The 24,942-nt window shown below is 54.5% G+C and overlaps 1 protein-coding gene across 1 annotated transcript in view; it reads left to right on the top strand.

The window, feature by feature from the left end:
- The first annotated feature begins 705 nt into the window (after nucleotides 1–705).
- The window catches only part of SFRP1 (secreted frizzled related protein 1), a 44,357-nt gene continuing 20,120 nt past the window's right edge, over nucleotides 706–24,942 (top strand). The window contains exons 1-2 of the mRNA XM_059909446.1: nucleotides 706–1,417; nucleotides 6,382–6,459. Coding sequence (XP_059765429.1) covers nucleotides 892–1,417; nucleotides 6,382–6,459 — 604 coding nt within the window. The 5' untranslated portion in view covers nucleotides 706–891. The remainder of the gene's footprint in view (nucleotides 1,418–6,381; nucleotides 6,460–24,942) is intronic.

Genomic DNA, 24,942 nt, shown 5'->3' with positions numbered 1-24,942 from the left:
GTTAACACCTTTGTTAGCACCCTTTCCTGCCACACTGCCTCCGGGTTGTCGGAGGGCCATCATCCGGTTATCCCACCTGGAAAGGCGCTGCCTTTTTAAGCCAGCAAACAGCCCGACGACACCTTCGCCTGGCCCTTGCGGGAGCCGAGCCCCACGGGCTGGGGATTAAAAAGCAGACCTCCCTCGCCCCAGCCTTCCTGAGCCCCGGTCTGTCGGAAACGGCCCATCTTCGTCTGCAGCCACAGAGAACAACACCGAGGAGGTGGGCTGCTACGTAAAGTTAGGGAAAAGTGTTTAAAAAAAAAAAAGTCTTGATTATCTCATGGACTTGCAAGTACTCTTAAGGTTCCTTACTTTCCTGCCATCCGACTCAAGTTAAAGCAGCATTAAACATCGTCTTTACCCACCGCACGCTTCTCTTCGTCCCCAGTCTCTCTTCCTTTTTTCTTTTTTTTTTTTTCTTCTTTTTCTCGTTTCCCCCCCCTTCTTCCTTCCTTTATTTATTTTTTGGTTTTGTTTTTTAAGGGGTGTTGACCTGCGCTGAGTTCTAGTGAGCCGACCCCTCCCGCCCGCGAGCCGATTGGCCGGCCACGCGGGTGACTGACGGGCGGGCCCGGAGCGCTCGCGGCGGCCGGCGCTGATTGGCCGGCGCGGCTCGGAGGGCTCGGCCGCGGGAGCGCCGGACACTCGGGTCCCGCCGCCTCGGGAGCCGGGCCGCACTCGGGCCGCGCGCTCGCCTCCCCGCGCGAGCTCCCCAGGGTCGCCCCGCCAGCGCCGGGCGCGGGTGCGGACGGCGCCTTTTGTGCCTAGGGGCTCCTGGAAGTTCGCGGCGGGACGCGCGCGGGGAGGCGGCCGAGGACGCCCCGCGTCGCAGGGGCCGGGGCGCCGAGCATGGGCGGCGGGCGCTGGGCCGCGGCGGGCGCGCTGCTGGCGCTGGCCGCCGGGCTCCTGGCCGCGGGCTCGGCCAGCGAGTACGACTACGTGAGCTTCCAGTCGGACGTCGGCGCGTACCAGAGCGGGCGCTTCTACACCAAGCCGCCGCAGTGCGTGGACATCCCGGTGGACCTGCGGCTGTGCCACACCGTGGGCTACAAGAGGATGGTGCTGCCCAACCTGCTGGAGCACGAGACCATGGCCGAGGTGAAGCAGCAGGCCAGCAGCTGGGTGCCCCTGCTCAACAAGAACTGCCACATCGGCACCCAGGTCTTCCTCTGCTCGCTCTTCGCGCCCGTCTGCCTGGACCGGCCCATCTACCCGTGCCGCTGGCTCTGCGAGGCCGTGCGAGACTCGTGCGAGCCCGTCATGCAGTTCTTCGGCTTCTACTGGCCCGAGATGCTCAAGTGCGACAAGTTCCCCGAGGGCGACGTCTGCATCGCCATGACCCCGCCCAACGCCACCGAGGCCTCCAAGCCCCAAGGTGAGGCGGGGGGGTCCCGGGGCTGTCCGCGCTGCGCCCCGGGACTGGGGACGTGCTCTCGGCCGTGCCCGACCGCCTTGAGAGCTAGCGGCCCTTCCGAGGTGGTGCCCGGCGGGGCGAGCCCCGCGCGCACCCGGTCCGGGTCCTGGAGCCGCTGTCCTGGGATCCAGTCTACGCTGAAACAAAGCCTTAGCTCTGGCTCCCAGGAGAGCTCTTCTGCCCCCCGCGAGGGAACCGAGTCCCTGTCGGAGTTTTGAACCCCCCAGACGGGATGCGCCGGGGGAAAAAAAAAACCAACCCAAACCCCAAATCTGGGAAGCTCAGAAAGGCCGAGCAAATGCTAAGGTGCAGCTTTGTTTATTTTCTTAGGTTTGAGGAGGATTTTTTTTTCTTTTTTTTTTTAAACGCTTTCCTTAGCTAGTTATTCAGCCAAGTAGGTCCAGGACTGGTGCAGAAACTGGCCGAGAAAAAAAGTTTAGAAATTGCGAGGCTTTCTGTTTCTCTACCCCTTTCAGTTAACAGCTTCGGGAAGGTTTGGGCGGGGGCGGGATGGAAAGGCTCTTCTCCCTCATTCTTGCATACCCCCTGCTTCTCTCATTTACACAAATCCTCAGGTAATTAGAAAGATAAAATTGTCATTAGCTCATGGCTCAGCTCCCCTTGGGGAGCGAGGCTCCGCAGATTGGAGGCTTTCCTAACAGCCCCAGGGATGAGCCGGAGTTTCTTCTCTGAAACCCCTCCCCCTTAAAGGGCAGTTCTTGGTTGGGGGGGGGGGGAGGAAAAACCATCCCGGGGAGGCAACAAAACAAGTTAACAAGCAAAGAAGCCAAAACAAAACCCCACAGAACAAACCAGCCAACGAAAACAACCCAGCACTGTGGCCTGACTTTTAGAGGAGTGAATGCAACCCTAAATTCTTCGGAAGCGGAGTTGCGGCTCACAGAGGTGGAGGTCGTCAGGGATGGGGAGCCGTACCCAGGGCGCTGAGCAGAGCGGCCCGCATCCCAGGGGCTTTTGAGGAACGGGTTTAGGGTGGGGGGGGAACCTGCTGATTGCTGACTCAGCACATCTCCAAGGGATGCCAAAGCACAAATGTCCCCCGAGGGGCGTACTCCCCAGAGTGAGGCCGGGGTAGTCCCGGGAAAGGGCACCCCGAACTTTGAATGCCCTGGCTTATTCCAGGGAAGGAGGAGATGGCCCAGAGGGGCGGGTGTGGGGTGGCAGGTCTGGCGGGTGGGCAGGGTAGCGGCCCGCCTTCAGGGGCAAGGTCTGGGTCCCACTGCTCCCCCCATCCTGGGGAGCAGAGTTCACCTTCGGGGAGGCGCAGCCCTTTGAGAACGGGAGCTGAGCCGTTACCTGGAGCGGACAAAGCGCGTTGTGTTCTGTCCGGGTGGAACCCACGGGATTTTCCTTCTCCCCGTCCTCACTGCCGGCGGGCAGACTAGCCCAGCCCTGCCCCCGGAGGCCGCGGCCAGCTCTGCTGGGGCTGAGTCCACCCCCACAGTGTCCCTTTCTGGTACCATCAGCGACAGAACCCTTCTGAGGCGGAAGCCTTTCCGATGGGAAAGTAGGGGTGCTGGCTGGGCTGCCTACTTATGATACGTGCTGTCTTCTTGGAGCCTTTGACTCCTTGGCTGCTGTCCCACTTGGCTGCTCCCAAAGTCTGCCCTTTGTACCATCTCCTCTCCTCCCTCCATCCCAGGAGTGCTCAGGTAGTCACCGTCCTGAGACCGGCTGCACACAGAGAACAGTTACGACGGGACCAGTCCCGTGTGGGACTTGGGACCCGGTTCTCCCCGCCGTGTTTTTGGTGACAGGCTCTGCGGGAGGCTCCGCTCCTGCCCAGGACTGCGGCCCCTCAGTGGGAGGGACCCCTTCTAGGAGTCAGTCCTCTGGGGCCGCGTGGCCATTGACTGTCAGCTGAGCCCAGAGGTGGGAGGGCTGTGTGTGTGTGCGCGTGTGTGTGTGTGTGCGTGTGCGTGTGCGTGCGTGTGTGTGTGTGTGTGCGCGCGTAGGGCAGGTGGAGACGGACCAAACTCCTGGTCCTCGTAACCTTACAGCTAGCTGGTGGCTCCAGAATCAGAACTGGTACTTTTGGAGGAGACCAAGTATACATGCCCTACTTTTATTCTTTATTTCTTTTTATTCTGTAAAATTAAAATGGAATTTTCGAGGCAGCAGCATATCTCTGCGTGCCGCAGGCTGCTTCCTGTTCACATACTTGGACAAGCACCGTTTGGGGGTATTGGGCAGGCCTTTGGGGCCGCATGTTATTAAAGATAAACTTGATAATGAGAATGAGTCAGAAGGCACTCCCCCACACCCCCAAAAGGCTGATGCCCAAGCTGCTTCAGCATCTGTTATGGGAGAGGAAAAAGTGTTTGTTTGTTTGTTTGTTTTCAGGAAAGTTATTTCTAAATCTTGCACTTGCATTAGACCTGTACATTCCCAGGCCGATAAATTGTCGTTCCTCCTCCCAGCCAGGTTTTACTGACTCAAGCTCTGCGAACGAGCACATACTTTTAGTTTTATTTTGTTGTTGATTAGGCATGTTGTGCGTTAAAACAGCCTGGCTGTCTTAGTCACAGATTGCAGAGGCCACGGTGCGCTCATCCTTCCCGGGGGCCTTCCTTAGGGTCCCTTCCCCGTACTGAAGAGCTGGCCAGGGAAGACCTGCTGTGTGCTGTGTGGGGTGTGTGCCATGTGCATGTGTGTGCATTGATTTTTAAAAATCCACTTACTCTTGATTCCAGTGTTGGACTTTCCCCTCCCCTCCCTTAAATATTGATGAAACACAAAACCTTTTGGTTTTTGGTTCTTTTGCTTTAAACATTATTTTAAATACATCTTAAAACAGCCATTTAGTTCTGCCTCTCCGATGGATGACTGGGTGGATTTCTCCTGCTCGGGCCGCCTGCAGGGCCCCCCAGCACAATCCAGAGACGCCACAGATGAATGTCGCCCACACAATCTAGAGCTGCTCCACAGTCGGCTATGAGAAAAGTCGAGGTGGGTGGGGGAAAGCCATGCGAACACACAGAGCCCACCCCAGCCAGCTCCTGCCCGCCTGGGAGACGCTGAGGGCCAAACGTAGCTGATGGGACTGAGAACAACGCCCCTGTGGTGTCCAGAGCCCGGGGCCGCCAGTCGGATCGGGGAACTCAGAGTGTCCAGACAAGGTGATGTGAGTGAGCAAGCGGGGACCCGGTGTTTGTATTTGGATAGTCCTGCCCTGCTAGTTGTTTGGTCAAGGTCACATTCATAGAACTTTGCAACATGATAACTTCCACTTAAAAAAAATAACCCAAACAAGGAAAGCCCCAAAGCACAGTCCACACTCCCGAAGTAGGTACCGCGGTCCTTCCCATATTGCGGGATTTCCTTTCCGTTTTTCTCCCCATGGAAGCAAGAACCATGATAAAATTCTGGGTGAGTTTTTCCCTTTTGTCAGAAACATGACCTCTGGAATCCAATCTTAAGTTCTGGCTGAAAAGCAAATTTCCAGCATCCGGGCCAAAAGATAGCCCCACGGTCTCCTGCTCGGGGTGTGGCTGTGGTTCTTGCTGCGGGACTCTGGATGGAGTGCGGCCCTGGGCACAGAGTAAAGGTGGGACAGGGATCTGTCAGTAAAGACTAAGGTGTACGGCCTCTGCTGCGCCTCTCAGGGACCCTGCTTGGAAGTGGGGGGGGGGGGTCGCGCATCACCTCCCCGGCGCTGGGGACCCGCTGCGTCCTGGGGGCGGCACTGACCCCGGAGGGCTGTGCAGCTCCCTCCTCATCCATCATGGAAGGCACTGCCTGTTTCTCTGAGCCACAGAAGTGCTCGAAGGTGAAGGAGATGCCGCCAGAGGAGCCACGAAGAGGGAGGGGGAGGAGGAGAATGAAGAGCCTGACTCGGAGCGAAGGTCACTCAGCGCCCCGTCCTCCCTGGGGGTGACTGGCCCCCCAGCGTGGCCGGGCATGGCCTCCAGTGCTGTGCCGAGGTGGAGGGCCCTTAGAACGTGCTCGTGCTTTCCTCCATCATGGATAAAACTCCAAGTGGTCTGGTAGATGATGGAGGTGACGGTGGGATGGCGGCGGTGGTGACAAGCCGCCTTCCCTTCTGGCGATTGCACTGGGCCGCTCTCTCCCTGCCCTTCCACGGAGCCCCCTTACCTCCCAGGGGTCCCTCCAGCATCGGCAGCGTTTGGCTGGGAGGACCCGCTGGCCCTGGCCTCCGAGGCCTCCCCCTCCCCCGGGGCTCAGCTGCCCCCAGTGGCCCCCATGCCTGCAGCACACACATCTCCTCTTCAAAGCCCTTCACAGTGTGAAAACGCCTCCAGAGGGTCTCTCCCCTGTCCCGCCAAGTCCTTCCCTTTGGCAGCAGGGCTGGTGCCGTTCCCAGCCCCCACCAGCTGCTCCTGCTTCCCGCCCCCCGGCAGGAGCTCACTGCAATAGCCCTTCTGGGGAGGGGTGTTCAGGGCCTGCGGTTGGAGTTTGTGAGTCTGGCTGATTTTCTTTCTTGGCTCCTAGAGAGCTGGTCAGATGGATCGGCTGTCTTGTGGGGAGTTTGGGAACAGGAAGGGGGCAGGAATCGGAGGGGGGTATTTCAAGGAGAGGGGAGAAAGAACAGGGGACAAACGACTGGGGTAGAAGTGTTTGGTTACAAGTCAGCTTTTCCTAGGGACCCACCACATCCCATCAAGCCACGACTCATAGGACCTGCCCCATCCAGCCCCACATCGTGTTGGTTTTAATAGTTGTACCATATTCAACAGCTCTAGTCCCCAAATTTTCAAGAAACTACGCGTCTGTTTTGGCCTCCAGGACTCGTCTTTTCTCAAGTTGCCCTATCAGAAATTCCAGAAGACCTTTCCTTTAACTCCTTTCAGCCTGGTCCCTGGGCTGATCTCGGCCCCAGGGGCGGATCCTCCCTGCGTTCCACCGCAGTCACTCAGCTCCTGTTCTCCCCTTGCCCTTCCTAGGCACGACGGTGTGTCCTCCCTGTGACAACGAGCTGAAATCTGAAGCCATAATCGAGCATCTCTGTGCCAGCGAGTTTGGTAAGAACGTCCCTGGCCGCCTCCGGGAGGTTGGGCATCCCTGATTCCTCCCGGTCCGCATCCCTGGTGCAGAGCCTGTTGGAGCATCTTTTTGGAGATGTGTATTCTCTCCCTCCATCCTCCCCAGATGGCTGCTCTTCTCAGGCAGATGGAAGACCAGATAGGGTGGGAAACCGGCCGGTTTTTATGAAAGTCAAACTTGGCTTCTGTTCTTCCGTGTGTGGGATCACTGGGCAGGTTTGGGGGGGGACCTTCTCGAGGAGTGGAGGGAGGCAGGCTTGGGGAGAGCTGTAGAGGAGCTGGGGGAAACCAGGCGGCTTGGGCTGGCCTCTCGGCACAACTCTTCTTCCATCCGCCCCTAGGTGTCAGCACCACTCTGCCCAGGATCTGGGAGGGGCGCATCCGTGTGCTTAGGGCATTGCTGGGGTGGGCGGGTAGTGGGTGCAGTGGCTCTCAGGTCCTTCCAGGCCAGGAAGCTGACAGTCCCACAGTGAGGGGTTTTCCCTCCCTTCTTCGCTAATCACTCTGGGCTAAAAGGGAATTCTGAATCTGCACTTGCAGCCCTAGGAGAAGGGCTGGATGTGGCCCCGGGGGCTGATCTCAGGGAGCCTTTCAGGGACGGTCCCTGGTAGTCTGCCCCGCAGAAGACCGAGCTTCAGACACCTTGGGAGGCTGTCCTCTGGAAAAGTAGACGTGAACTGCATCCTTTTGAAGGGCCGACTCCCTCCAGCCTGCCTCTATTTTATATGGATGCTGAGAAGTGACTGCAGCCAGGCCTGCTTTGCCAAGGACAGGTTCTCACGATTCTGGCCGTTGTGTCCCCGAGGCTGGATTTCTTACAGAATTCCTCCCAGGGAAAGCATGATGGTAGGTAACGTGAGTCTTTATGTCCATCCAGGGCTACCTCCTCTGGGTTTTCACTAACCAAGCATAATAAAGTACGTGAAAGGGCCTCATGCTGGCGAAGTGCCGTGTTGGAGAGCTGCACACATGTATGTGTGCACATGTAAGCTGAAGGCAATGATACATGTGACAGGTGTAGTCTCAGGGTATTTGTCATTGTGACTGAAGGTGGGAATTGGCGAATTCTGACCCTCTGCCATGGAGAGCTTCTTGAGAATGCACATGTTTTTAGTGCCCTATTTCTGCATTAAGTATCTCTCCCTGCCTTCTTGGTTCTTGGTGAATGACCTCCGGGACGATTTCGTCTCCCAAGCATTCCACTGCTTGTGTTTGAGTCACATCCTTTGTTCTGGTTGCCATTTTAAATGAACTCAAATAAATTGTAGAGGGACCTGCAGCAATGTTCGCAAACTCTGAGGACCCTTCCGTCTGGCGGCGGTGACACTTGCTTGTTGAGGCTCACACCCTTGCTCCATCAAGGGGAGCCCAACGCCCGGCGAGGCTGGCGGGTCTCTGCGGCAGAGTCTGCGCGGCCCCAGCCTGTCCGGGTCACAAGCTTTCCTTCCGCAAACGGCACGAGATTCCTTCCCAAAGAGGCATTTGGGCATCAAGAAAAAGGCCAGAAATAAAATCTCTCAGAAGTCCTGATGAGAAGCCTTTTGCTGCGTGACTGGGCGGGGTTGGCAGGAAGAATCTGCTCCGGTGTGGCTCATCCCGAAGCATCCTTCCTTGCGGGGGGCCGGGGGCAGTGTGGTTAATACTCAGGGGCCGCCTTTAGATTTCACTGACCCTCTTCCGATAGTGTAAATCACCACACTCACTTTTAGAAGTCGACTCCCTGACGTTTCAGCAAATCCAGGGAATCGTATTAGAGCCCACTCTGAAAGGTAATATATTAGCTGATGTTTTACGTTCAGATGACTCCTTCTGGGACTGCGTGTGCGGAGGACGCGACTCAGATTCAGTGTGTCCAGTCATTGACTGAGCCACGCGTCCAGTCGGTCACTCAACATTTCTTGAGTGCAGAGCTCTGTGCTAGATACCATGTCCTCAAATACGGACCTAGAATAGATGAAAATTTCACTAAAGAAATTTCTTCACCCCGACCAAATACGAATCGGTGATTTCCTAGAGAATCGTGGCGTCATAGAACTCACCGCCTGAAGGGGGCGCTGTGGAGACTCCAGGCGAAGGATGTTCGTCAGCCGTGAGAAGAGAATCTGCATCTTCCTGCTGAGATTCTCAGTAACCCACCAATCTGCATTTGTTGGGGGCTTTAGTGGCGACTCGTTAAACTAGAGCCATTCGCTAGACATGGGCTGAAGAAGCAAACCTTGGGAAAGAATTTGACTGTGAAGGTTGACCTTTGGGTGAAGGGGAAAGGTCTGGAGGGGGCTGGGGTAACCCCCCTGGGGAGGGACATCCTCTCCCCGCGGCAGTGGCTCCCTGCTCCCTGCGTGCAGGCGCCAGGGGTGTGTCTTATTTTAATAACCAGTCAGGGCCTGGGCAATCTGATTAGCTGTTTGGGACTGTGTTCCTTTCGCCCGGAGATTATCTCCTTCTTGAGTTCCTAGAACTTTTGAATTCTCCTGGATCCTCCAGGTCATCCTATCAAGTCCACTTATTTCACAAATAAGGCGTCTGACTTGTCCCACTGGAGTTCTTTTAACTCGCTGTCACGCTGCGTTCCCCCCTTAAGAGAAGATGAACAGCCGCTGGGCTCCATCCTGGAGGCATTTATCTCCTCCGTGCTTGGGTGTCCTGGACGCCAGCCTTCTTTATCTGGATGCAGGAGAGACTTTTATGGGTTTTCTGTGTGTCATGGTCTCATAAGGCAGTAAATAGGATTTTTTTTTTCCTCTCTCTCTCTCTCTCTCTCTCTGCAGGGGCTGAGCTCAGCTCTGCCCTTCTCGGCACCCTGGAGAATGCAGCCTTGTTGAGAAACTTGCTTCCTAGCTCAGCTCATTTCAAGTAAGGGAGGTAGTCAGCCACGCTGATGGGATTCAGTTAAGAGACAAAGAAATGCAGCAGGGCAAGCTGACACACAGCAGAGAAGAAAAAGAATGCTTTACTCCCTACTCTAGGGATCAAACTTTGCTTTAAGCGGCCCTGACATTCCCTGTGGGAAGACATCAGGTTGTTGGAAGGCTCCCTGGGAGCTCCAGGAACAAGGGGTGCTTTCCTTCTGGGTCAGCATGCCCTCGCCCTCTCCTGCCAGTGCGTCCTTAGACCCCTGCTGCCCCCGTGGAGCTGGGCCTGCCCGGCCCATCACCGGCTCCCCGGGCGGCGCATTTTTTTTTTTTAAATAAATTTATTTATTTATTTATTTTTGGCCGTGTTGGGTCTTCGTTGCTGCGCGCGGGCTTTCTCCTGGTTGCGGCCAGCGGGGGCTACTCTTCTATGCGGTGCATGGGCTTTTCATTGCGGTGGCTTCTCTTGTTGCGGAGCACGGGCTCTAGGCGCACGGGCTCAGTAGTTGTGGCTCGCAGGCTCTAGAGCGCAGGCTCAGTAGTTGTGGCGCACGGGCTTAGTTGCTCTGCAGCATGTGGGATCTTCCCGGACCAGGGCTCGAACCCTTGTCCCCTGCATTGGCAGGCGGATTCTTAACCACTGCGCCGGGCGGTGCATTTTTAACCCTCTGGCAGGTCTGCTTGGTTCTCTCCACCCCTGCACTGTACCTCCTCAGTTCAGAGCACATATTACCACCCCCCCCACCCCCCCAGCAGGGAAAAGCCTCAGTAGAAACACCTGTGGGCTGATGCTCAGGAATGCAGCTGGATCAGCCTGGATCAAGCACCAGATGTGCGACGGCCAAAAGTTAGATGGTGCAAAGTCTCTGGATTCAACATGGCGGCCAGGCTGCCTGCTGTGCTTCAGTGAGGACACCCGGCCCTGCTGCGTGTTTTCTCTCTGCTTTTCCTGCTCCATGACAACAGGGTGCTGCTGTTCTCCCTTCGACAGGTCCATATATTATCTGCAAGCTGCCACACTAATAATCCTGCTGTTAACAACTCAGCACCCATAACTGTCTTTCCTTCAGCTCAGCTTATCCCAGTGATGGGGGATCTGATTTATAATGGCTGTGAGGTTAGGATCCTGCCTCTGGCCACTCTCTCTAGCTTCTGGATCTGTAAACACCCTTAAGCTTTCCTGGTAGAAATGTGTGGAATAATATACTTCTGCTAAGACAGTTCAGAGCTTCCTCTTGTACTGGCTTCTCCTTTTTTTTTTTTTTTTTTTGAGAGTTCAGGTGGCCACTTCTTTAGCCCAGTATTTTCTGGTTGTGGAAAAAGATTTCTTGGCCCCCAGAAATTTTCCTTGCCTTCTGGAAGCATTTTTTTTCTCCATTTATATGTTTCCTCATAAAGAGTAAAACTGTACATTGCAACGCTAAACTGAGTCAAAAAGGAAAGAGAAAAAAATTGGCTCTCACCATTAGTGTTTGGGAGTATTTCCTAGAAGAAACATTCTCGCGGTTTCTGGACCTTCACTAATTTGTTCTCACTCTGGCTCACTCTGCTTTCAAGGTGTTTTGGCTGGGCTGCTGTTTGGAGGTGCATTGTTTGATTTCTTGCAAAAAGGAGGCTCAGTGTTTCCAAACTAAACCTTGGGTTTCCTCCCACAGAGGAGGAGATGGTAGCTGCCAGCACAGTAATTGCAACATCTGTAAGCTGCTGGAGAGCACGATCTGTCTCTGATACCATATTTTACCTAACGTTAAGGCACCCATTGATTGCGAGATGCACCATCCATCATGTGAGATGCCCCGCCCACAGAGAAAACTTACTTCACATTAAAATGTGAAGAGAATCTGTGTCTTAGAATGAACAAAACAAGGCCTGTGTGTAGTTCAGTCGTCCTTGGTATGGTGTCTTATCCGTGGTAGGCATAAAATAAAAGTTCATTGGACGTGTGTGTGAATGACAGGGCATGGTAGGGAGATGGAAATTGGCCTTTTTTTTTTTTTTTTGAGTGGTTTAATTTCCAGTTTATTTTCTGTTAAAGTAACTACAACCTGGTTTTATGTTGTATCATCTTAAAATTCACAAAGGTGAATAATATAGGAATTTTTGAATCCAAAAATATTATAATAGAAAGTACACATCTGAGAACAAATCCCAGGTTTTCTACAGTGTGCATGGAAATGCCTTTCCTTAATGTTCACAATTGTTAAATGGGAACAAGTACATTTATCTCACAAGATTGGGTTGTATTTAAGTGAGAAAAACAATGTAAAAATTATTTAATATTAAAATGTTCCCAGATGACTAGAAATTGGGATAATTTAGACTTACTTTTTAACTTATTGTATGGGTAGCCTTTTTTTGACCTAACCATTGTATATCCTCTTTTTTCACTATTATTCCATTCCACTAGTACTTATGGAAAACTGGTGAATAGACAAAGGATATTATTCTGGCAGTAGATGCACCTTGTAGGCAAAAAGTAACAGAGCATTGGTTTTATTTTGTTTTCCAGTTTTCTTTCTTTTTTTTTTTTAAATGAAGTATAGTTGATTTACAATGTTGTGTTAATTTTGGCTGTACAGCAAAATGATTCAGTTATATATATACATTTTTTTAATATTCTCTTCCATTATGGTTTATTATAGGATATTAAATATAGCTCTCTGTGCTATACAGTAGGACCTTGTTGTTTATGGCCTTCCTTTTTTATAAAAGGAGAAAACTTCTTTCCAAACGAGTATGTGCAACTTGTTTATTAAATTCGAGGGAAACTGCATCCCTGTTTTGGGTGACTGAGTGTATATATTAAAAAATAAAAAAAAAAAGCCCTAATATCTAGAAATCTAGTTCAGTCTAAGTAAAATTAAATAGACATGGAAGAAGGAACTGTAATCCCGGGGTGGAGTTGGTAGGCTGAAAACAACTGGTTTTTATTGTCACTGAAGGTCTCTAAAATACACAGCCCATCCACAGATCTGGAAATAGTTGGAAGGAGCCGTATGGCATTTCACATTCAGGGAAACACGGGGTCAGAGCTTTAAGTGCCCTGGAAATGCCACTCCCAGCTCGTGGCCTGTGGCCCATCCTGCATCCTTCGCCCGTGATGGGGGTGGCTTGTTCCGTGCAGAGATCACTGCTGAACCCTTGAGGGCCTTTGAAGCCCTCCAATGGGCTGGGTGGGTCATGGTGGCGATTCCACGGCTTCCCAGTGGAGAGCTGGGGGCCTGGCTAGGGGGGAATCAAGCCCCGGGCAGTTTGGGCTGAGATTCCATGGGGACCACTCTGCACTCTGAAGCCATGTTGAGGCACCGCGAGGAAAAGCTGGGAAAAGAGCCAAATTTCCCCCTGTGGTGAGCACTCTGCACATTTAATTCTCTCTTGGCTGTACCTGGCAGGAAGATTCTTACATAAGGCAAATGTCAATAGCAACACTTTTCTTTAGCATATTTGGCCCTGAGAAAGTATATTGAACTGAGAAAGGACCCAGAAACCCAGGATCCTCGGGTGGAGGCGGCACCCCTGGAGCTGAGTTCATTTCTCCCTCTGCCCCTATACATATGCCGGGCAACACTGGGAAATCTCAGAACCTCTCCAGGCCTCAGTTTCCCCGCGAGGTGACACTAATACCCAGCATCGGTTTCGGTGGAGCAGATGAGCCGGTGTAAGGAACCCAGCCCTGGGCCCCGCACACCCGCTGGACTCGCTAGCTGTTCATCCCGGGGGTCTGGGAAAGCACGGGGTGGCCCAGCCCTCTGTCCCCAGCAGACGAGGCCGCCCTTCACTAAAGGAGCAGGGTGTGCAGCTCCAAGGCTCTCGGTTGGCACCTCTCCCGAGCCGAATCCTGTTTCCAGCCCTTCCCTGTCTCACATCCTGCTGGAGTCGTTGCTTTCTTTGACCCAAGACACGTAGTGGGGGGAATTGTGACTGCTCCCTCTTTGTCGATGAGTCCAGCTCCGAAGAGGTTATTCCTTGGGACGGTCAGTTGCCAGACCGCGGGGTTTGGGTGCCCTTTGACGCACCCTCCAACCTGCCATCCCGTGATTCTCCTGTTGAGTGGCCCCGCCTCACTGCCTTCCCTTCCTTTTTAAAAAAAACTTATTGTGATGAAATATACATGACATAAGATGTACCCTTTTAATCCTTTTTAGGTGTACAGCTCAGTGACATTAAGCGCATTCACACTGTTGTGCCGCCATCGGCACCATCCATCTTTGGATATTTTTCTCCATCCCAAACTGAAACCCTGTACCCAAACGCTAACTGCCCTTCTCCCTCCCCCTGGGTCCCAGGAACTCCCACTGTACGCTCTGTCTCTAAGGCTTTGACTATTCCAGGTACCGCGTGTAAGTGGAAGCCTGCACTGTTTGTCCTTTTGTGTCTGGCTTATTTCACTTAGCATCATGTCCTCCTTATCATTTGATGTGTATATAAACGGTCATGGAGAAGGGGAGCCAAGGGAAGGATTTACCCTCAAGTTCACCTCTGTTCCCTGGAGCCTTTCTGGGGGTGGGTGGAGAAGGAGGGGGGTAGAGGATGAGCTGAGACAAGGGGGGCTGCTCGCCCATTTCTTTGGGTGCTGCCTTGCTCCTCCGTACCCCTTTGTCATTCTGAAGATCTGCTGAGCTGGATGGGACCTCAAAGATCAGCCAGTCCAGGGCGCTCAGCTTACAGATGGAGGAAAATAAGACTCAGATAAAGGAGTTCGTCATCAGATTGCCCAAGGCCACTCTGTGCCTCGCATCCCTTACCGTTTTTGTTCCCAGAAGCTCTTAGCTGGGTAGCCAGTCTGGATTGCACACCCTTCCTCCTTCGTGTCCCCTCATGCCCATCACATTCCCATCCTGCCAGGAATGGGAGAGGAATCTCTCTGGGAAGGGGCACTGGGTGCTCTCAGAGTTTGCCGGGTATAAATGGACTGATGTCTGTGCCTGACACAGGGAAAGAGCTTGGCGATCATTGGTTTCTTTGTGAAGAGGCAGGCGGTGCTGTTGAATAGAAAGAACATAGGCTTCAGGCCAGACAGACTTGGATGAAGTCCCATCCTTATAAGCTGAGCAACCACGAGAAAGTCTCTTAACCTCTCTGAGCCTGTCTCTATCACCTGTGGATGGTGATTCCTGTGTGACTGTGTTGGGAGGAGAACTGGGTCAGTCAAGCATGTTCAGTTCCTGGAACATGGTGCCTGCTCCAGCCATAACCATTATTATCTCTTCTTATTGGAAAGAATTGTTTCAGGATGGAAATTGGCCTCGGTAGGAGGATTCAAGCACTAATAAAACCAGCTTGCTTGGCACAAAGTGTTAGGAAATGGAATGGAATGTCCTGATGAATTTCTGGTTAGTAGAGGATTAAACTGGAGAAATCTTTTACAAACCCCACTGGGGAAAACTTTAAAAGGTTGATGCGGCTTCAAGGTGCTGAAGTTCACAAAACCAAAACCAAACCAAAACCAAACAAAAAGCAACCCTATAAATACTAGAAGTTAGACAGTCCGGGCTTTAGTGAAGACACCCTAAAGTCACTGTGAAAACTGGAAGTCATCGGACAATGATGACCGTAGAATATGTAGAGCTTGGATTGAGTATTTGCTAATTCTAGGACACGCCCGCTGAACTTTGTTCTTTTGTTTTTGAGTGATTTTTAGAAATCTTATTCTTTTTTTTTTTTTTTTTTTAACACAAATTCATTAATTCAGACAATTCAATAATTCTTTACAGTCTGATTCATGGAAGGTTAGGGCAAGGCAGGATTTTATTTATTTATTCATTTTTGGCTGTGCTGGGTCTTCGGTTTGTGCGAGGGCTTCCTCTAGCTGCGGCAAGCGGGGGCCACTCCCCATCGCGGTGCGGGGACCGCTCTTCATCGCGGTGCGCGGGCCTTTCACCATCGCGGCCCCTCCCGTTGCGGGGCACAGGCTCCAGACGCGCAGGCTCAGCAGTCGTGGCTCCCGGGCCCAGTCGCTCCGTGGCATGTGGGATCCTCCCAGACCAGGGCTCGAACCCGTGTCCCCCGCATTAGCAGGCAGACTCTCAACCACTGCACCACCAGGGAAGCCCAGAAATCTTATTCTTGATATGAGTTTTTCTGCTCATAATTTATTGGGTCTAAGAGAGACCTTAGAGTCCTCCATGTTGTCCCCTTTTCCCAAGCACTGTCTCTGGGGCAGTTTTCACGTTTTTTCCAGCAGCTGTGATATTTGTGATATGCACGCCCGTGAGCCAAAGAAATAGGCCATATTCAGAAGCAAGTGAGCATTTAAGTATTGGCAGATTTCTTCCAGTTTTTCAGGAATGAGCCAGAAGCTCCAATCTGTATTTATTTTTCAAAGGAGAGCAAATGGCCAAAGAGATGTCAGGCCTTCGCCCTGCCCCAGCCTGCTTGGAGCAGCCAATTAAACATGCATTAGCTTTGGAAGGCTTCTCAAAGCCCTATAGATTGCACTTGAAATCTTTGTTTAGTCTTTCAGGAACACTGTCACATGGATGATTTATCAAAGAAAGTTGTTTATCTGGCAGTAAAATAAACTCCGGGCCTGTTCAGACGAAGATTTCCCGTGAATTTCTACCAAGGTAAACACTGGTAACTGGCAGATTGCAAATTCTGTGTGAAAGCCAGACGCATACAATAAATATTTGAGCTACAGATTTGCTGTGTCAGAGGCCCGGCCTGTCACCAGCACTGTCACTCCTGCCGTGCCCCGGAGGACCTGGCCCTGCAGCCGGGCCGGTGGGCTGCCAGGCCCAAGGACTGGCAGGGCCCCTGTGTGCCGGAGCTGCCCCTGCTGCGTGGGCCTCTCTGGGCTCGAGTGCCACTTAGTGTGGCACCGGGAGCTTCCTGGTTCAGAGGGGGCAAGCCTCAGTCCGGCTTCCCTCTGCATCACACCGACAGCCCGTCCAGAAGTGGCCACCTTAGTTTTCTTTGCAAATAGACATTTGTTGAAGCAAATTGGCAGGAGGCTGGGGCGTGTTGAATGATTTGGGAGCCGGGGCCGGGGCACGGTGGTCGGGGGTGAAATCACCTTGAAGATTCTGCTGAGCTTGAAGGATGGGGGCAGAGGGCTGAGATGCTTTCCCAGGGTCTCTGGCTCTGCTCGTTGGGGGTTGTGAGAGCTCCATTTAGGAATAAAGGGGGCAGATCCAGCCCTGTGAGGGCGGCACAGGCACGTGTGCCCAGGACCTGTCTGAGTCAGGGAGGGAATGAACGGATGAATGGTGATGATGGAATGAGAGGAAACAGAGCCTTCTAGGTCTTTCTGAGGGAGACAGTGCAGCGGCTATTTATAGCGACTTTTCAGGGAGGGGCTGCTGAGTTCTATACTGCTTGTTCTCAGATAGCCCTGGAGTCTGGAGCTTCTGGATCACCCTGGCCTTGGGGTCCTCATGGAAGGCTGAGTTTGAAGGTGTTTGTGGGTACCACCTGTTACTTAGGCACCATCCTGGGTCCTGCTCATCCTGATTTCCTTGGTGGGTCAGGGAGGGGAAGCAAGGACCCTAGAAGAGATGATGTCACCTGCGAGGGCTTTGGGGGTTGGGGTCAGGGCTCACGTTTGAGGATTGAGAGGAAATGGTGTTGGTCTTTCACGGCTGGAGGAGCCGCGGGTGTGTAAGGCCCGGCCGTCCTGACAGCTCCTTAGGAATTTATGTGCGGGTAATGGATGCTTACTGGCCTGTGGGTATTTAGGGGAATAAAGGCGTATTTCTTTAGGGCAGGAATTAAGGGAAATCCTTTACAACAGATTCTGAAAGGCTGTCTGTGAGTTGGAAAGAGATGCCAGAATAGTACTTTGGCAGAGGGGAAAAATTAGGAACCAGCTTCCCTAAATGATGCTCTCTCTCATTCAGGCAGGATAACCAGAGGGGTTTTCTCTCTACTGTTTTCTCCGGCCCTTCCGTCAGCATCTTCCCTGGGACGTTTCCTTCTGGGAGTTCCTCAGACGTGTTCTCTGCTCTTTGTGAGCCCTTTGAAAATGAGTTCACACTGGTGTGTCTTTCACTGCAAATCCAACTGGCTTCTGGAGACGGCTTTAGGGCTGAAGGAAGTCCCTACCTCCGTGGCTATGGCCGCAGAGCTAGAATCGGGGCCTGGGATAAGCACGTGAAACCCTTCAGGCTCCACTGGGGCCTCTTGGACCCAGGTCTGTGTCTGTGGCAGGGACGGCCTGTGTTCCTTCCTGTGGTCTCAGCTCCCCATCAGGTCCTGAACAGATCTGAGGACCTGGAGGATGAGGCAGGCCGGAGCCAGGCTTGTCAGTCCCTGTTCTCTTGCTTTAGTGCCGGGTTCCAACTCTCAGGCCTGTAGGAGGGCAGGGTCTCCTGCGGGGGCTGGATACATCCAGGGCGGCTCCCTAGAGGAGGTGAAGGTTAATGGAGAAAGTCAAGGAAGGCATCCTGGTGTCAGGAGGTGAGGGCTGGGAAAGGAGTTAAGACTCGAAACAAATAGTACTTTTAAAAAAAAAATTTTTTTTTAATTTATTTTATTGAAGTATAGTTGATTTACAATGTTGTGTTAATTTCTGCTGTATAGCAAAGCGACTCAGTTGTACATATATATACGTTCTTTTTCATATTCTTTTCCAGTATGGTTTATCATAGGATATTGAATACAGTTCCCTGTGCTATACAGTAGGACCTTGCTGTTTATCCATTCTCTACATAATAGTTTGCATCTGCTAATCCCAAACTCCCACTCCATCCTTCCCCTACCCCGTCCCCCTTGGCAATGACAAGTCTGTTCTCTGTGTCTGTGAGTCTGTTTCTGTTTCATGGATACGTTCATTTGTGTCATATTTTAGATTCCACGTATAAGCGAGATCATATGGTATCAAATAGTACTTCTTAAATTGACAAAACCCGATTTGGGTAAATCAGCACAGGTAGAGAAGGTCATCTGTTGGTTCTGGCAGCTGACTCGGCGTCCTGTTGGGACTCGCTTCGGCCGAAACCCGGGGACTCAAGGGCTGAGTTGAGGTGTGAGGAAGGAGGTGGTCTTTCTGATTCCAGCTTCCCTGCTGGTAGGATGCTGGGGCCCCAGAGGGTGCAGCAGCTGGAGTGAGCAGGTGTGTTACAGGGGTGACCCAACCAGCACGGCTGTGGGTCCGAGGCAGGGATCCTGCTGGCGGGGCGGGGCTGCAGGAGGAGTGTGGGTGTGGCAGTCTGCTCTGGGCGACTGAGCCTACGAAGACAGCCTCTAACTTCCTGTCACCTACAGCGGCTTCCACGAAAGGGAGGGGGCTGACTATAGAGAGAGTCATGGCCTGGCCTTTGTTCTGAGATGCGGAGGCTCAGATGCCCGCAGCGTGCCAGGTGCCAGCGAGCACCCAGCCTCTAGGGTGACAGCTCCTTTACTCTTGACATGCATTCGTTTAAAAACAGGCATATGACGTGTGCGTGTGTTTTCTTTTGAAAAGTCTAACCATCGCAGAAGGTGGGCAGTCTTGCACAGATTTGATCCTACAGACAATTGTTGGGCTTCTGCTGAGGACACGGCCCTGCTTATACTTTTAAGCTACGTATGCTGACTTTGGGATCGACAGACATCCAGAGGCAGGAGTGTTCGTATTGTTTCTTCCTAGAGCCTGGGAGGAGGGGAGTCCCCACGGTCAAAGCCAAAGAGCGCGGCTGTCTCCTCTCTGCAGGTGCTCTGCCCTTGGCGAGGAAGGTCAGACCTCAGGCAGAAGATAGCTTTCACCTGTGCACATCAGGGGAGCTTTTTAGTAAGGGCAGTTCCATCCATCCTTTTGTGTGCAGCCTTTCAAACTGCATTCTCAGGGAGAAGGCCTGCACTGAGCTGCCTTGAGGAGGCGAGCGGCCCACGTTATCAGGCCTCCATCCAAACGTGGTGGAGGTGGAGGCGGGGGTGGGGTGTTCGGGGGGCGGGGTGTCTCTAGGTGACCTCATAGGAGGACCAGGGCACCTCACGCTCCCTCTTCCTGGAGCCAGCTTGAGGCCAAAGCTTCATGTGGGGGCTTCCCCATGGGGCTTCTGTTCTGCCCCTCGGGACCTGGCACCCACCAGTTCTGTGCCAGTCCATATGGTGTTCCCTGCCCTTGAGAGGGCAGTGAGTGGTTGACCCAGTCCTGCGTTTGCGTTAGAGATGTCATAAATGCCGGCGGAATTGAAGGCTGTACCACGTGCAGACTCAGGAGCAGTGAGTGCGCACGACAGTGGTCGTGCAGGATGACCGCGGTGTGCTTCCTACCTTCAGAAGGCTTACCATCTGGAGGGGACAGAGGGGAGAAAACAGGCAAGTATAAGATCACGTCATCAACGCTGAAATCCCTGTAACAGGTGAGCACGGGGGCCATGGGAGCGCAGGCGAGGGAGCAGGTCTTCCCGGGGAGGGGGCGGGACAGCTGCAGACAGGAGGTGCTGTCCACTGAACGATTGGTTGGAGCTTCTCACCAAAAAGATGGACATAGGAAGCATAGGAAGCATATTCTAAGTGGTGGACCCCTCAGAGACCAGGACACATAGGCATGACGCCATCTGTATATGGGGGAGTGGTGATTCTCTTTGTGGACGGCTTATAAGGCGTATGGGGGCGGGTATCTAGAAGTGAGATTGACAGCGTAGGCCAAAGTCAGCTCAGGGCCTTGAATGCCATGCTGAAGAAAGGAACATTTGTCTTGTTGGCAATGAGGGGCGTCAGGAGCCTATTTTAAAGTGAAGGGCTTGGGTGGAGAGCGGAGAGAGGAGGGGGAGGGGGAGGAGGGGGAGGGGGAGGAGGAAGGGAGAGGAGGAGGAGGAGGAGGGAGAGGAGGGGAGGAGAAGGAGAGGGGAGGAGGAGGGAGAGGAGGTGGGAAGGGGAGGAAGAGGAGAGGGAGGGGATGAGGGGAGGGGGAGGAGGAGGAGGAAGAGGGGGAGGAGGGGAGGAGGGGCTGGGGTAGGGCGAGGATGAAGGGGGGGAGGAAGAGGGAGAGGAGAGGAGAAGAAGGAGGAGGGAGAGGAGAGGGAGGAGGGGCTGGGGGAGGGGGAGGAAGAGGAGAGGGAGGGGCTGGGGGAGGGGGAGGAGGAGGGGAGAGGGAGGAGGGGGAGAGGAGGGAGAGGAGGGGGGGAGGAAGAGGGGAAGGAGGAAGACTGAAGGAGGAAGTGCTCATTCATCCAAAGTGATATTGTGCAGAGCCTCAGGTGTCGGGTGAGAGGTTTGGGGCACGAGGGCCTGTGGGCTCAGGGCAGCGCTGGCCGGTGCCGGGCCACCCACTGGAAGGCGCCGCTGTCGGCCGCTCTGATGCGGTCTGCACGCGGCTCGGGCAGCCGGGCAGGCCATCTGCTGCGGTCAGGGCCCCGGGAGACCTCCGTTGGGGCGCGCGGAGCAGGAGCCCGAGAGTGTCATCAGCCCACACGCGGGTCACTGCAGAGCCGGTCGTTCCCGAGAGCGGAGGTCGTTAGGAGCCGTCGTAAACTCCTGACTTGCTCTCGAGACCTCGTTAGCGGGCGGGCGGGCAGCGCGCTCGGCGCCTGTGGACCCAGGCCTGTGATGGTGGGGCTGAGTCAACCCAGGGGCCTGGGGCCTCCTGGAGGGGGAGGCAAGAGGGGCTGCGGCCACAGGGGGCGGGGGCGGGGGAGGCCTCGGCTGTGGTGCGAGTGCGGTTTGTGTGTGTGGGTAGGTCTGAGCGCGCTGATCTGTGCACAGCGTGTCTGCCTGGTGAGCGTGAGTGCCAGTCACCCCTCCGGGGGCTGAGTCTCCACGGCCGAGGTCAGGGGCCTCCTTTCCCCGTCGCTCCAGAGAGAGGCCTTACAGAACCCGCCGCCGATTCCCCAGACTCGGGAAGGCTCTGGAGCCTGGCAGGGATTTCTGGGCAGCGGGCACGCCCAGGGCCATCTCTGCGGGTCGGCGAGCCCTCCTCCAGTCCCTGTGTTTTGTTTATTCCTCCAGATGCCAACCAGGCCGATTTTGTTAGGTTTCAGTGTTTGCAGCAAGTCCATTTAGAACTGCTGCTTCTCTGGGCGACAGCCACCTCCTCGGCAGATTCCAGCGGTTCGCAGGGATTGTTGTGAAGGGCATGGTGTAATCCCTGGGATATAAAAAGTCCATCCGGAGGAACAGGCATGGCCTGAGGTGTCATACAGGCCTGAGTTCAGGGCCTGGTCCCACCACCTACTGTGTCAGCTTGGGCAAGCCGCTTCACTGCTCCGTGACTCAGTTTACCCACCTGTACACAAAACGCAACAATAAAACAAACTTAAAAACTTCTGTGCAAGGAGATAAAGTGGGATGTGACAGACAATCGCCCCAATCCTGGAGTCCTGCGATGTGACCCAGCACTGCCACTCGGCCAGTCAGTGACGTCTCTGAGCCTGTTTCCTTAAGCAAGTTGAAGGGGTCACCCTGGGTGACCTCTAAGGCTCCTTCCAGCTCTGAAATCTTATGGTTTTGTTCCGCAAAACTCTGTGACTTGGTTTCTTGATAAATATCTTTCCTGGCACCTCCCTGCTTGCCGGGGACCTGGGTCTCCATCTCGGGCGCGTGTGGAAGAGCTGAGAAGTGAGTGGGAGGCCGTCGCGGAGGAGCTGGGTTGGGGTGCAGCTGTGGGACCCCCAGCCTGGGAGCGGCACTGGTCCACGGCAGGTCCGCATCCCCTGATGGGGCCTGGCTGGCTGCTGGGCGCCCCGACCTCAGCCCCTCTCCTGGACGTGTTCCCCCGCACTTCCTCAGAAACCCAGGGACAGTGGGGACCCTCTCCACCTGTGCGGGGAAGATAACCTGATGGGAGACCAGTTTGCAGGCACGGTGCGGGTGATTTCCAAGGAGGACTTTCCAAGCCTCAGAACCGATTTTCAATTCCAGCCCCACGATTTATCAGCCACGAGACTCTGGCCAACTCCAGTTCTCTGGGCCTCAGCTTTCTCACCTGCCAAATCGGGATAATTGTGTATACTTCTCAGAACTGGTGGGTAGACCCCATGAGATTGTACCGATGTGTCCTGGAAAGGACACACTGCAAATCCACCCCGAGCCTGTGACCTTGGCCGCGGTCCCACGTGCCATCTTACAGTTCTGCTGGGCAACCCCGCATGGCCGCTTTTCCCTAAAGCATTTCTAACCTAAGCCACACACTTGGCTTTCCTTAAGAAAGAAAAAATAAAATGAATGCATTTTACAGATAGACCAGATCTGAACCAGGATACTTAACGGTGATGCTTTTCTCAGAGGAGCTTGAAAGTAATTTTAGAGGCTATTAAAATACACGCTGGGGCTTCCCTGGTGGCGCAGTGGTTGAGAGTCTGCCTGCCGGTGCAGGGGACACGGGTTCGAGCCCTGGTCTGGGAGGATCCCACATGCCGCGGAGCAGCTGGGCCCGTGAGCCACAATTACTGAGCCTGCGCGTCTGGAGCCTGTGCTCCGCAACAAGAGAGGCCGCGATAGTGAGAGGCCCGTGCACCGCGATGAAGAGTGGCCCCCACTTGCTGCAACTAGAGAAAGCCCTCGCACAGAAACAAAGACCCAACACAGCCATAAATAAATAAATGGATGAATGAAATTAAAAAAAAAAAAAAAAAATACACGCTGTTTTCACCCCCCAGACATCTCTGGGTTCACAAGGGGAGCAAATCTTACCTGAAGACTAAAGTTCAAAGCATCAGGTGGAGAGGACACTCAGAACGTCTGGGACTGAGACTTTGCGTCAGTCTTGTCCCCGAGAGGGGCCAGCGGCCATGGCAAGCCGGGTGCAGACAGGGCCCATCTGGGAGCCTCTGTCCCTCAGTGGCAAGTGACCCGGGGCTTTTACTGACACCCTGTGCACTGGTCCTCTGCCCTGATGCCGGCGTGTGGAATGCGCACTCAGCATCCCTTTGGCCCGTGGTAGCCAGTGGTGGATACTTTGTGCGGGCAGCGGCTGAGAAGTGTCAGCGGGCAGGCCGTGGGCAGCACCCCTGGGTGCTACAGGGTCAAAGTTGGGTGTTTCCCGCTTTCTCTGGGGCCTGGTGATTCTCTTCCCACTTCCTCCTTCAAACGACAAGGCTGTTTGCCTCTCCGGACCACAAGGGCCAGGAGGACAGTGGTTGAGAGAGCTGGGACTGGCTCGTCCAGCCAAGGGAAATCGTGTGCTGTGTAGCTCAGGTAGAACCTGGCTTGCTGAGGAAACAAAACCTTGACCAACAAGGTGATGGGGTCCCCCCTCCCCAGGGAGCTGTTCACAGGTGGGATGGCCTCTTGCCTGCGAACCCGAGAGGCCTGCATCTGGCAGGAAGCAGGAGGATGACTTCTCCGGTCCTTCCAGCCCCACAGAGTCCGTGATCCGCAGGGCACCTGCTGGCGGCACTCCTGCTGGTGGCTTCCCCAGGAAGGTGGCTGTGTCGGAGGGCGAACCTTCCTTCTCAGGAGGACGTCGGCTGATTTTCCGGAGGAAGGTGGAGGGACAGCCTGGGGCCTGGTCGAGTCACCCAGCAACCTGGGATGCCAGCCTCGAGTCCCCGCCCTCACGCGTAGACCCTTCAGGAGGGAAGGGCCGGCTCCGGTGCGCACAGTAGAACCTCGAAGCTGGTCCGAGTTGTGTGTCTTTGTGGCGAAGACCAGATGGCTTGGAGCTCCTGACTCCCGGGGACCGGTCCTCCGGTTGCCAGGGAGGAGGCCGACAGACCTGGAATGAAGTGCAGGCCCGGGCGGGCCTCCCTCCTGCCCTTTCCTTCGTGCAGACGGGACATCTGGTCCACCCCCCGCTCTGGGTATCAGCTTTCCTGGGGACTTGGCTTTCCCAGTTGTGTAACTGTGTGTGTGAGGCGTTGGGGGCAGCGGAGCCCGGGACTGGCTTCTCTGGAAGGAGGGGGTCCATGGCTGGTGTGGGTTTGCTTGTGACTGACAGCTCTTCGCCTGCAGCCTTCTTTCCTTACAGACCTAATGTGTCTTCTGGCAGGTTTCCTTGTTCTGATTACTCGGGCCCCGCAGAGCACCGGTGCTTTCCTTTTCTTTTGCTCACCATCCCCATCGTGGTCCCCCCTTTCCGAGCGGGTTGGGGGGTGGAATCCGGTCTGGACCAGCTGAGAACTCTCTGTGTTCCTGCCTGGCCCCCGGGGCCTTAGAATGAGGAACCCCAGCCAGAGTTGAGAAGCTTCCTGCTCCTCCCTGGGAGCCCTCAGCGTGGAAATTCCAGGGGGGCCCACACCCCAAAAAACTCTGGCTCAGGAAACCGACACGCAGCTACTTGTGCAGCGGCCTGAAGGGTCGCTGGCGTTCCCCCCGGCTGTGGTTGTCACAGGGGTGTGAGGCCTGGGAGCCCACTTCCTGGGCGGCTCTCTAATGAGGGAACGCGTGGGAGTGCAGCCTGCTGTCCAAGCCCCTGACTCACCCCCAAAGGCCCCCAGAGGAAGGCAGGTCGGGGACTCACGAGGACAGGCCCCAGGATGGCTCAGTAAGAGTTTCCTGGCCCGGAGGGGCTGGAGTGCTGGGCCGCAGCCTGCTGTTCTGCCTGATGGGTGGTCCTGGGTCAGAGTGAGGGGCCAGTTTCTCCTTGAAAAGGTGGGGGGACTGGCAGAGGGGCCTCTGGCCCCGGCTTTCCTCCGTCACTGCAGCCGCGTTTCTTGCAGGAAGTGACAGATCTGAGAGCAAGCTGGGGTTGTACTTCAGCCCGGCTGCAGCTTGGTTTTCCGGTTTTCGGCATTTTGTCGTGGCCTTG

This window comes from Balaenoptera ricei, chromosome 21, assembly GCF_028023285.1.
Source record: "Balaenoptera ricei isolate mBalRic1 chromosome 21, mBalRic1.hap2, whole genome shotgun sequence".
NCBI lineage: Eukaryota > Metazoa > Chordata > Mammalia > Artiodactyla > Balaenopteridae > Balaenoptera > Balaenoptera ricei.
Note: the sequence above shows the minus strand (reverse complement) of the source record. Positions and strands in the feature narration are given on the sequence as shown.